The sequence below is a fragment of the Muntiacus reevesi genome, chromosome 13 (assembly GCF_963930625.1).
Source record: "Muntiacus reevesi chromosome 13, mMunRee1.1, whole genome shotgun sequence".
Classification (NCBI taxonomy): Eukaryota; Metazoa; Chordata; class Mammalia; order Artiodactyla; family Cervidae; genus Muntiacus; species Muntiacus reevesi.
The window spans coordinates 9,570,048-9,582,979 of record NC_089261.1 but is presented as its reverse complement, the minus strand read 5'-3'; the positions used below and the strand labels follow the sequence as shown (position 1 = coordinate 9,582,979).

The following is a 12,932-nucleotide window of genomic DNA, read 5'->3' as shown; positions in this document are numbered from 1 at the left end:
TACCACTATGCCCCACACCTGGGACTTCCCTGATGGCTCAGCAGGTAAAGGATCCATCTGCAACACAGGAGACATGGGTTCAATCCCTGGATTGGGAAGATTTCCTGGAGAAGGAATTGGCAACCACTCCAGCAGTCTTGCCTGAAAAATCCCGTGGATGGAGCAGCCTTGTGACTGAGCAACTAAGCACATGCCCCACACCACCACCTTCAGAGAACAGCTGGCAGGCTTATGTGAGGTATTACGGTGCTTGGCACACAGCAGGGACCCAAGAGATAACTGTCCTCATTGCTACCAGTGTGCAAAGGAACTGATGGGTCATTTTCTTAAGAAAACAATGATTTCCTTCTAGGGAGGCCTGGGATCATCTGCAGGAACAGCTGGCCACAATGGAAGCGCTGAGGACATGGCATCTTCAGCTTATAAAGTTACAGGACCAATTCAAGAAGGTAGAGAGAGACCACCATTTGAGGTAGAAACAGGTCCATTAAGCAGAAACTGAGCAGAACTCAGCTGTGATGGAACACTAGAGATGCTCACTGGGGGGACAGTTTAGAGCAGTTTCCAAAACACAAGTTCCTCTCAAATGCACACACTCCAAGTCGGGATGGATGTCACCAGAAAAAAACATTCTTTTTAGAAGACATAAATCAAATCACTGCCCTATTGAAAAGGCACACATCTCACACATTACAGTTCAAGGGAAAATGGCTACCTCTGGTGCGGCAGGTGATCTGTCTGGGAGTTATTTCTGTCTGCTGCAGGGGAAGAAAGAGAAAGAGGTTGAGAACCCTACTGCTCTCCCTCTGGCCACCCACCCTCAACCCCCTCTTAAATCTCTCGTTTCTGTGCTGACTGCCCTGTTCAAAAATCAACTTCAAACTAAGCTTCCTAAAAGCAGCCTTAACTATGCTCTCTGACTGATTTCTGTACCTATTCCTTCACCAAATGCAATTGAACACCTTTTCTCTCTGGAATATCTGCGCCCCCTCCTTTGACTAGTTAACTTTTATCAACTCCCTAGCATTTACAATGTGCCAGGGAAATGAGATTCATTGAGCATTCTTGTGGCTCCTTGCTCTCCTGTATTAAATGGCGGGGTGGGGGGTGGGGGGGTGGAATACACTCTTTCCTCTCAAGGCCAATGTGAATTGCAGCAAAGGGTTGCTTTCAAGAACCTCAGCACTGCTAACCACAGTCACCGACTGCCAACCGTGACACTTCAGACCCTCCCCCGGCCTCACTCCCACTACTGGCTTTTGATCAAATCTTACTTTTGAGTTTAAAGTTGTAGGAAAATCACGCTTGTGTCCCCTGCACTGGTTTGATGTCCCCAGACCACACCGGATGTACTAAGAGCGTTTTAACGGTTTACCTCCAGGGAATGCACATCAAACAGATGTGTGACCCGGGGCTGGCGGTCCCGCTCATCCTCCAGTGACGAGGTGATCACGTGGAATAACTCGTGGGCGTCCTGTCAAGAGGGCAGAGCGTTCTTCAGAACGGCTGGAGAGGCCGGGCCATGTCAGAACCACCCGCTGTGTGCACTGCCAGGCAGACCCTCTATGGCTAAGCTGGGTAGAGTTTGCTTTCCAGTTTCTCAAGGCCCAGTGCATTCAACGGAAACGGTTATAAAAGTGGCTGGCTGACCCGATCACCAACAGTGAAGGTGTGGACCAGGTCCCGTGCCAGATGCTCTGATGTGCTCAGAGAGGAAGGGAACCACAGAGGCGCACTTTCTCTCCCCACGCACACCACAGCGCCACGCGGCTAAGCGTCAGACCCTGGAAACACTCCCCAGGAGCAACTGGGACCCAAGTGGGTCCATGACAGAAGAGCAGGGAATGTGGACAAAGAATGTCACCTGTCACATCAGTGAACAAAGGATGGTGTGGCCACCAGACCACCAGCCCTGCAGTCACCCCCAACTGTGCACCCTGAGGGGATTCAGGATGGAGAAAAGCAGGATATGGGCCCGAGATAGCTAAGGTGAGTATTGAAGTAATGACTTCAATGAGCCCAGACATGTACATCTTCCCTTCTGCAGAAAAGTGCTTAATTCATTAACTTGGGAAGTCTGGTTTTTCTTTCATTAACAGTACTCTTTTGATGTTCTGACTACCAGGTTTTTTGCAAACACTTGATATATCCTGGCTCCTCCCTTACCTCTTCGGAGAAGCCCCAAGAGCTATCTGAGAGGCTGTCTCCCTGCTTAAGTCCTGCCTTCAGTATGCCAGTCAAATAAAACCTGATTCTTGGCTTTAAGGTTGTACATTTTTTTTCTTTTCAGCCGACAGGTATCTGATGTCCTGAAGGACTAAACCCCAGTCGCTCTCTCAGTTTAGAGAAATGTGAATTGTAGCTAAATAATTCCAGTTACCAGAGGAGGATTACAAAAGTAGTTTCTAAATGGAAAAATATTTCAACAAGTAATGGATTAGTCAAGAAGCATCATGAGAAAATAGAGATACTCTCAACATCGTGTTTAAAAAGTAACACACACATGGCTTCCGATTAAAGTGGCAACGGAGACCATCTTTAAAGAAAAGGGGAGTGAGAAAGCCTTCCCACCTCACTTTTCTGAGTTTTTAAATGCCTCTCACTTCAGCCCCACAGTCTGGGGAGTCCAAAGGCTCTGGTCCAGGGGATGGACGGTGGGGGCAGAAGCGGCCAACACAAAGCTGGCGGGGGCCAGCCTGGAATGTTAGCAGACAGGAGGTGCCGCCGGAAGTGTACGCCCACGGAGGCGAAACCTTTGGTCCCTAGAACTTCACTCTCTCAGCCCCAGCGTTGTCCTCTGGGGAAGGGGAGGAGGGTGGCCAGTACCAAAGAGGGCAGTGAGGCTACAGTTTGGAAGCAGTGGCTGGAGGAAGGCCCTGGGGCTGCATGCGACAGCCAGCCTCTGAAGAAAGCCTTGTTGTTGTTTTTTTAAATGAAGGTATATTCTAAAGAAGAGCCACACCCGAACCTCTGAGCCTCTAAGGCAGAGCCACTCACCTTTCCCTGAAGGCCTCACGTGTCCCCGTCAGCCACTGAAACGCAGACTCACTTGAAAACTAAAAAGATTTCCCTCCCTGGCAACACTGTGCCTACGCCCTGTCCCGTGAACCGTCCCTGTCCCCAGTCACAACCTGGCCTCAGGACACTCAGGCTGTCTGCAGCGTCACGGGGACGTCCACGCAGGCCTGGCGACTAACTGCGAGGTCAGTGCTGGCAGTTACTCCTCGGGCTGCAGCGGGAGCTCCCGTTTCTGGGGCTCAGGCCCCAGCTCACGAATGGGAAGGAGTCTCCGAGGAAACCTGTTTTGAATGTCGTGTTCACCTGCTCTTCAAATGAAGAGATCTGCCATCGGTACATTCTTAAGACGTCCAACAAGCAGCTTGCATCCAAGACCTCTTCGTCAGTGACTTCTTGGCAGGATAAAGCTGGAATCAAAATAGGCAACACTGTTATTAAGTGAACCAACACAACTAACCAAGAAAACCTGTGCAGAGAGATGTGTCAAAGCTAATTAAAAATGGAAGGACTAGAAAATTCACCCTGGAATTGTATCTCTTTTGTCACTCTTCCTTGTAGCCTTACCCAGTGCTTAGGATGCTGGTAAACACCTGGAGTTTGCTGAATGAATGAAATTTTCATGCGGCCGCAGCATTTAGTAATCGACTTTCAGATATTTGGATTACTATCATCAACAGAAAGATTCATGTTGAATAAAACGATTTTAACTCTCACCGTGGAGGGACTTAAACATCCATCTGGTCCAGCCCTACCCTTCCCGCCTAACCCCTTCTCTACAGGACTCTCCCCCAGGACCATCAGGCCGGGTCTGCATTTGACTTTCTGACTATTACTACAAAGCATCAAGCACCGTGAGGCAGCCTGAAAGAGTCCTCTGAATGGTTTACTTTTCTTTTTTCTTTTTGTTGTTGTTGTTTTTGGTCGCGCCACATGGCTTTTGGGGTCTTAGCTTCTAGACTAGATATTGAACCCGGCCTTCAGCAGGGAATGCACCGAAGCCTAACACCTGGACAACCGGGGAATTCGATCTGAGCAGAATCAAGCCTAACAGACACGCATAAAAGTCTGATGAGCTTATGAATTTATACTGCAATTAAATCTGCATCAGGGGTTGGCAAACTTTTTCTGTTAAAAGGTCAGCTAGTAAACACTTTAGGCTGTGCAGGTCTCCATAGCAACTACTCAACCCCGCCACCTTAAAGCAAAAAGCAGTCACAGGTGATAGATAGATAGTATGTAATATTATACAGATATGTAATATTATACAGATGATGTGTGACAGTATATATTACATAGATACATACGCAATATTGTATCAATAACATGTAAACAAATGGACCTGGCTGTGTTTCAGTAAAATTTTATTCACAAAAACAGGTGGTACAGAAATTTGGCCCAGCGGCCAAAGTTTATCAATTCCTGATCCTGACCAACCTCTTCCCTGAGCATATTATTAAGGACCAATATATCACACTGAATCAGCACTGCCATGAGATAAAGGAGACAAAAAATATAGGAGGAGCCTGCCTCTCAGTGCAGTTTCTGGGAGTTTAGTGACTCTCCAGATAAATTAAGCCAGTGTTTCCTCTCTGTGATTTGCAGGCAGCGAACTGGCGAGATGGCTCTGACCCGGGAAGCCCTGATCACTGCCACCCCTGCCTCTGTCGAATCATGGTTGGTGCCGTGGGTGGTGACCTGAGGAGAAGCAGCAGCCTTGGCAGCTGGTAGTCAGTCACTGGTGCAATAAACCCTGGGGTCAGACCTTGACCCTCCAAAGGGTACCCATCCAAAGAGGTATCATCCCTTCCTTCTCCCTCCCATAGCCCCAGAGAGCCCTGTTAGCTTTTTCCCTCCCAAGGAACATTCGAATGTCCCCTTCAGCCCAGTCCTGCTTACAACACTGTGGGGCAGTGTGGCAAGATCTCCTCATTTTCCTATCTTAGAATCCAGCAACCTGGCTTTCTCAGGATCTACCCACGGAAACATGTGACTGTGTGCTTGACGGCCAGGGACAAGGAGGGTCACTACAGCCAGTTTATCTAGACAAGGCACCAGAAGCTAACAGCTAAGTAGATGGGGGACAGGGTGCAGTTGGAAAGGTGCATGAGGTTTTGCAAACCACACATGTGATAAGGGGTTAAGATTCAACACATATTAAAAAAAAAACTCCTAAAATTCAACAACAAAACCACAGAAATCTGATTTCAAAAATGGATGAAAGATTTGAATAGACATTTAAATATATATATATATGTATATATATATAATTCAATAAACACATGAGAAGATGCTCAACGTGACTTGGGATTAGGGAAATGCAAATCAAGGCCACAATGAGACATCACTTTCACACCTACTGAGGTGGCTGTCATCAGAAAGACAGATAACAACAAGTGCTGGTGAGGATGTGGAGAACTGGAACATCTGTGCAAAGAGAAGGTAAAAGACTATAGCTGCTGTGGAAAGCGGTGTGGTGACTCCTCAAAATATTAAACAGAATTCCCATCTGATCCAGCGAGTCCACGTCTGGGTACATAACCCCCCAAAATCAAAAGCAGGGGCTTGAACAGATAAGTAAGTCCACCAATGTCCACAGCAGCGTTGTTCACAATGGCCAGAAGGTGGGAACAACCTGAACGCCCACTGACCCGTGAGCGGGTGAACAAACTGTGGTGTGCATACAATGCACACAAGCACATACACACTGCAAAGCCGTTCACACTCAGCCTGGAGGAATGACACTCAGACACACGCTTCAGTGTGGATAAACCTCACGGACACGATGCTAAGTGAAATAAACCGGGTACAAAATGACAGATAAATTGTGTGATTCCACTTAAATAAGGTACACAGTCAAACTCACAGAGACAGAAAGTAGAATAGCGGTTACTACGGTCTGGGGGTAGTAGAAAACAGGGAGTTAACTGTTTAATGGATATAGAGTTTCGACACGGAAGATGAAAATGTTCTAGAGATGAACAGTGGTCATGGTTGCCCATACTTACAGAACTGTTTACTTGAAAATGCTTAACATGGTAAATTTTAAGTTATGAATATTTTACCACAATTTTTTAAATGGGCAAAGGATATGAGCTAGTAGTTCACAGAAGACAAAATACATGAGACCAAAAAAAAAAATTTTAAAAAAAAATAAATAAATAAAATACATGAGACCAGTAAATTCAGGAAAAGAAAAAAAACAGTGAATGAAGGAGAAGTATGTGTATGAAACGGCTGTTTCTCTAATGCACATCAGGTTATCTGGTCATGAAAAAACAAAGAAAACCATATATCATTTCTGTGGGTAGGTAGAAATGCAGTTAAATGCACAGACATGGTCTGGAAGGTTACACTTACCTTTTGCTTTCGGGAAGGAAGGAGGGGAGCAGGGCTGGGAGAGTCATAAAGAGAACTTCAGGCCTCTCTGTAATGCTTTAACGTCTCACAAGGAGAATCTATTCAGGCATTACTTACGGAATTAAAAATTATTTCTAAAAACCAAAATAAAAGATACTGAGAGGCAGAAGCAGAGAAGGGAGCATATGGCGGGAAGACACCACCTAACCTGACAACACCTACCCTGCGTTACGACACTCGTGTAGCCATGTCAGCTTTTCACACAGTCTTTGGGATGGTTCGTATTTTTTTTTTAAACAGGTCAGTAAAAGAAAAGAGTTTCAAGTTGCCTCTTATGTAGAAGAGCAGAACTTGCTTTTCATAAAGGTTTCTGGTCAAGGTGAGATCATACCTCAGGTTAAGCAATATTCAGCTAAGTGTTTTAAAAATCCAATTTTTTTTTCTGACTATGGAAATAATACACAATCATTATTGAAAGTTTTAGTAGGTTTTTTCCCATCTTTTTAAATTGTCACCTGTACCACACCAAAATATCCATGGTTAACGTTTTGGCCTCTGTGTGTCCACCCTTTATCTGAGGTCATTTGTGCTTTTCTGAAATCAAATTATACCATATTTTGTATCCTGCTCTTTTAACCTTAATAGGATAGCCGATGCCTCCTCCCAAATTAAACCTCAGAAAGATGGTTCTTAATGGCTGGGTAACATTCCACTGCTGGCCTAATCACCCTACTGCGGGATAACCACATTCTTCCCTTGCCCCCCAACCCCCATTACAACAAGGTGTTGGAAGTCTTTGCTCATACAGATGGCCATCCATACCCACTGGTTCCATATCCTCAGATTCCACCAATCAAAGACTGAAAATACTCAGGGAAAAAAATTCCAGAGTCCCCCAAAGCAAAACTTGAGTCTTCCAGGCACTGGCAACTATTTACATCATATCAGGTATTATATGTAATGTAGAGATGACTGAAAGTTGATGGGAGGATGTGCACAGGTTATACACAAATACTACAACATTTCATATAAGAGGCTTGAGCATCTGCAGGTTTTGGTGTCTGCCTGTAGGGGTGTACAGATGCTACAAGAGGAAAAACTAGTTCTACAGTGAAAAAAAAAAGTGGTTAAAAATAAAATAAGAGGAAGCAACTTAGATGTCCATCGAGAGATGAATGGATAAAGAAGTTGTGATACATATATACAATGGAATATTACTGAGCCCTAAGAAGGAACGGAATTGAGTCACTTGTAGTGAGGTGGATGAACCTAGAGCCTTGGTCACGCAGAGTGAAGAAAGAGAAAAACAAACACTGTATATTAACATATACCTATTATAATGGGTATCTCCCCTGGTAGCTCAGAGGTTAAAGCATCTGCCTGCAATGTGGGAGACCTGGGTTCGATCCCTGGGTAAGGAAGATCTCCTGGAGAAGCAAATGGCAACCCACTCCAGTATTCTTGCCTGGAGAATCCCACGGATGAAGGAGCCTGGTGGGCTACAGTCCATGGGGTCACAAAGAGTCGGACACGACTGAGCGACTTCACTATTCACTATTATGGAATCTAGAAAAATGGTACTGATGCAGCTACCGGCAGGGCAGGAAGAGAGACACAGTTGTTGAGAATGGACCAGCGGACTAGTGCTCTGTGATGACCTAGGAGGGTGGAATGGAGAGTGGGGGGTGGGAAGGAGGAGCGAGGAGACACCAGTGTGCCTGTGGCTGATTCATGCTGTTGTACAGAAACGAGTACAACGTTGTAAAGCAGTTATACTCCAATTATTTTTTTAAATGAAGTTAGATTGGTGGCCTCTTAAAACCTTTACCAAGCCCTCATACACCATGGCTTTCCAACCTCAGGGCTAGTACTGGGCCATTCCCAAGCGTGCCTGCCCTGGGAACAAACTCCACTCCCAGCTAGTGCAGATCACAGTCCATTGAATTACGAGGTCAAATGGTCCTGGGTGTTTTGCAAGCTATTACTACGTGGTTCCAAACCGCCTTCCCCCAAGGCTGTCCCAAGTGACACCACCAGCATGTATGAACGTGTCACCCAGCGGCAGCTCAGGGTTGTAGATTTGCTTTTCAATCTTTGCTAACAGGCCAAAAAATGGTACTTCACTATTATGCTATTAATATCTCTTGGATGGTGGACGCAGTGAATATTTGAGTATTTTGCTTGTTTTGTTTGTTGGATACATCCTATGTATTAGTTGCTGAGTCATGTCTGACTCTTTTGGGACCCCAAGGACTGGATTGTAGCCCACCAGGCTTCTCTCCGTAGGATTCTCCAGGCAAGAACACTGGAGGGGATTGCCATGCCCTCCTCCAGGGGATCTTTCCCACCCAGGGATCAAACCTGGGTCTCCTGCATTGCAGGCAGATTCTCTGTGGTCTGAGCCACAAGGGAAGCCCAGATATATCCTGTCTCTACTTAAATACAATTTGTATTAGTGCTTTTGTGAATTACCTCATTTCCTTGGATAAGATACTTTTTTTTTAAACTTTGATGTTTTTGAAACCAGAGTACTCCTTACAATCTAAATGCTTAAATGGCAGTGGGTTTTTTTTGCCTCCTTAAACAGCTGTTACTAAACTGACAATTTTTTAAATAAATGATTACATTTTGATTAAAGAAAACAACAACAACACAGCCTGAGTGTATCTATTGGGCCTTTAGTGCTTTTTTCATAAGAATCTATGTGATTTTTTTTTTTTCTACAGGAAGGCTATTAACCCTTTGCCTGCCCTCTGGGCTGCTGCTTTGCAAATACACACAATCAAAAAAAAAAGAAAATACACACAATCCCCTTTCCATTTCCAATTCAGTACCTTTCAGGAGGTGCAACAGCGTCAACGACAAGTACTGGTGTTGGGGGGGCTCCTTGTGACCCCCGGTGTACTGGGTGGTGAACTCCTCCAGCCACTTGATGAAGGTGGGGCAGGCAGACAGGCCCTGCAGCAGGGAGTTCATGAAGCAGGTGTTCCCCAAGTTGACAAGGCCAGGCACAAGCCCTAAGTGAGGGGGGAGAAGAGAACAGCACCTCACATTAGACTGGCTCTTTGTTCCTCTCCCATCCGGGCCCCAGAGCTCCTACACCGTGGCCTTGGACTGGAAACCCCAGTTTCAGAAAGCCCTCATCCACAGAGACCAGGGGCCGAGCGTTCCATCCCAGCTGAGGCCTGGCCCTCATAATGCTCCTTCAGGAGATCGTAGGCTGCAGAAGGGCAGGTCCTGGCCACGTGGGACTCCTGAAACTCACCAGAGCACCAGAGTGTCTGGCACAGCCTGGCTTACATTAAATGTACAGAAACACTTAGTAACCTCTCTCTCTCTTTCTCTCCCTCACACTCTCTCTCTCCTTTGTTAAGAAAGCAATGTTTCTCACAACAGAAGAAAACAATCGTTTTATTCTTGCTTCCCCAGGACAATGATTTTGTTCTTATAATCAGTGGGAAAGACACTGCTCCTGCCATTCTGATCAGTCTTTCTGCAAAGAGATTAACAAGTCTGACATACTTCCCTCTTCTGCTGAAATTGAAAACAACAAAAACAAAATTTTTATTATGAAAGCTCTCAAACATCCACAAAAGAAGAGTAGATACCTAACAAACCCCAATAACAACCGTCCCCAGATTGAGCAATGATCCAGGATGGGGTGGGAGGTGGAAGGGAGACTCAAGAGGGAGGGGACATGTGTATATCGATGGCTGACTTATGTTGATGTATGTCAGAAATCAACATAACATTGTAAAGCAATTATCCTCCGATTAAAAATAAATTTTTTAAAAATGACCAACATTTTGTTACATCTGTCCCTTTTATGTATTTATTTTGGCTGAATTTTAATCAATATAAGCAGCGCAACATTGACAAAAGGGGGCTTTTTTAAAAATAAGAAAATAGATTTTTTTTGTTAATGAAGAAATGAATTTGAAACATTTACTAGTGACTATTTACTAGTGACTAGCAGCCATTGGGTGAAATCACAAAGGCTCCACACAATTAGGCAGCTGGCAGCTGAAAAGCACAATGGCCATAATAATGAGGACACTGAGACAATCAAGCCACCTGAAATTTCTCACTACGAAGCATGTCTCAAACTCACACCCTTAGTGGGGGTGAAATATAAATCTTTTTACTACAGGATATAAGGTAATGAGTCACTAAAATTAACTTCTGCTTAAAAGCAAATACTGCTGACAAAATTGAAGACCCGAGAGAACCATACATGTCCTCCCCCTTTGGTAATGCTTTTGAACAGTTAAAGGTTTGGGTCGAGTCTACAGGCCATGGTGAAAAGGCTTCGTTCTTACCTTTTCTACGCTTCTTTCTTTCTGTAATGGGACCCCAAATAACATAAATTCCTGCTGCAAGAGCAGCGGCAATTCCACCTATAACACCCCAGTTCTTCATGACTTTATATCTAAAAAAGAAAATAAGTTGACTGTCTTTCCTCATAACAAATACAATACGTGTATATATAGGAACAGGTACACAGACATAAAATTTCATCAAAATAACCCACTGGCCTGCCAAATACCTAGCTTTCAAATTAAAGTAATATACAGTATATGTCTTGAAAATCTGCACACACAGATATTAGGATTTAAAACCTAAGTCAGAGCACAACCTGCCCAAGCCCCACCTCACTCGAGAGGAGGGTCCAGGGCTTTCCTCTTGCTCTGTCTCTCATTCTACCGCCATACTGGCCACCACCCCAGCCAAAGCCATGCTCCTACCCCAGGGCCTTTGCATAGCTTCCCTCTCTGCTTGGGATGCTCTTCCCCCAGGTTCCACTGCTTGGCTCATTCCCTCCCCTCCTTCCTTTTTTAAAAATTATTTTTTATTTTTTTGCCTTGCCATGTGGCATGGGGGCTCTTAGTTCCACAACCAGGGTTTGAACCTGTGCCCCCTGCAGCGGAAGCACAGTCTTAACCACCGGGCAGCCAGGAACGTCTCTCCCTCTCACATCTAACAAACTGTTAGAACCTGCTCTCATGACATTTTACCCAGTTCTACATTTTCTTTTCACCACAGCGTTCTCCACCTTCTAACATAACATTCACTGATTCACCACATTTATTTTCAGTCTCCCTCAATTAAAATGCAAAGTCCCCATGGACAGGGATCTTTGTTTTACACATTAACATATTCCAAGTGCTTCCAAGTGTTTAGATCACACAGTAGGTTCTTGATAGTATTTACTGAATGATTGGAGAAATACAGAAGTGGATTTATCTTTTAGGTTATTAAGTGGGGGGAGATCTTTATACAACAGTATAAAGATAGATGTATAAAGTATAAAGATAAATAGATGTATAAATAGATCCTTATACAATCATATAAAGATCTTCTAAATATTTATTAAATATTAAATATTTCTTCATTTGAAGCTTGACTTCAACACTGAAGTTATTCCTTTACTACAATTAAAGAAATTTCACCAGCAGTTTAAAACACCGTCTTCACACACAATTATGTATTTCCACTAAATAAGGCAAACAATATTATGTATGAACCTATGCAGGAAGTGGGGGCTGAGGGTAGCCACAGTGCTCAGCTCTGAAGCTGCAGCCCGTGGGAGGAGAGCAGACAAGAGAAGGAAGACAGGGACCCTGACAGGACTGGGGACTCATACTATTGGGGGTCCCAGCAGGAATGGGGGATCTTAACAAGACTGGGAGCCTTAACAGGTTAAGGGGTCCTGATTGATTTAGGAGCCCTTGCAAGATAAGGAGTCACTAATAAGACTAGGGACTCCTACAGACTAAGGGATCCCCGGCAAAACTAGGGGGGGAGGGGTGACAGGAAGATGGGTACTGACAAAATGGGGTGGGGGGACACTAGAAAGCTCGGGGTACTCTAACAGGGTTGTGAGAATCATGGCAGGTTTGGGGAGCTGGGCAAGGTTGGGGAACCCTAGCAGGCCAGGAACTGACATAACTAGGGAGCCCAGAATAATTGGGGGTATCCTGATAGGATGAGGGAGTCCAGGAAGTCCTCCGAGGCGCCAAGAGGCCACTGACAGAACTCGGGGCCTTGACAAGCCTGAGTCTCCCTTGAAGTTCTGGCGACAGTGACAGGGCTGGAGACACTGGCAGGTGGAAGACGGGGGTGGAGGGGGCACTGATAAAATCGGGGGCCCAGCAGAACTGGGGAATGCGGACAGAATCGGCGTTGCCTTGAGGCCCTGGAGGCCCGACACCCCCACCCCCGCCCCAGGGCCTGGGCCTCCAGCCCTGTCGACGCAGACGTCTCCGGAATGCCCACTCCGGCCCCGGGGACCCTGACTGGAGAGTGAAAGGGCCTCCACAGGCGCACCAGCCCCGGCCGCCCCGGCCGCCCCGCCCCCCAGAGCTCACCTGACGGCCGCCCCGGTCCGCAGGAAGCGCTGGATGGCCCTGTCGGCCGCGGTCATCGCCGCCGAGGCCCGGGAGCTCAGCATCGCGGCTGCGCGGGAGGCGAGCCGCCGCCCCCGCCGCTGTCGCCGCGGCCGGACCCAGGGCTCCGAGGGCTCCCGAGGCGGCGGAACCCGTGGCCAAAGTCCCAGC

The 12,932-nt window shown here is 46.0% G+C and overlaps 1 protein-coding gene across 3 annotated transcripts in view; it reads right to left on the bottom strand.

The window, feature by feature from the left end:
• USP30 (ubiquitin specific peptidase 30) overlaps positions 1-12,932 on the bottom strand; it is a 24,889-nt gene extending 11,957 nt beyond the window's left edge. For all 3 annotated transcript variants that reach the window (XR_010658839.1, XR_010658838.1, XM_065904294.1), the window contains exons 1-6: positions 12,744-12,932; positions 10,695-10,804; positions 9,210-9,392; positions 3,322-3,425; positions 1,376-1,474; positions 716-758 (exon numbers count right to left, since the gene is read on the bottom strand). Coding sequence is in view for 1 of the 3 variants with exons in the window: in XM_065904294.1 (XP_065760366.1) it covers positions 716-758; positions 1,376-1,474; positions 3,322-3,425; positions 9,210-9,392; positions 10,695-10,804; positions 12,744-12,826 (622 nt within the window). In the remaining 2 variants the exon portion in view is untranslated. The remainder of the gene's footprint in view (positions 1-715; positions 759-1,375; positions 1,475-3,321; positions 3,426-9,209; positions 9,393-10,694; positions 10,805-12,743) is intronic.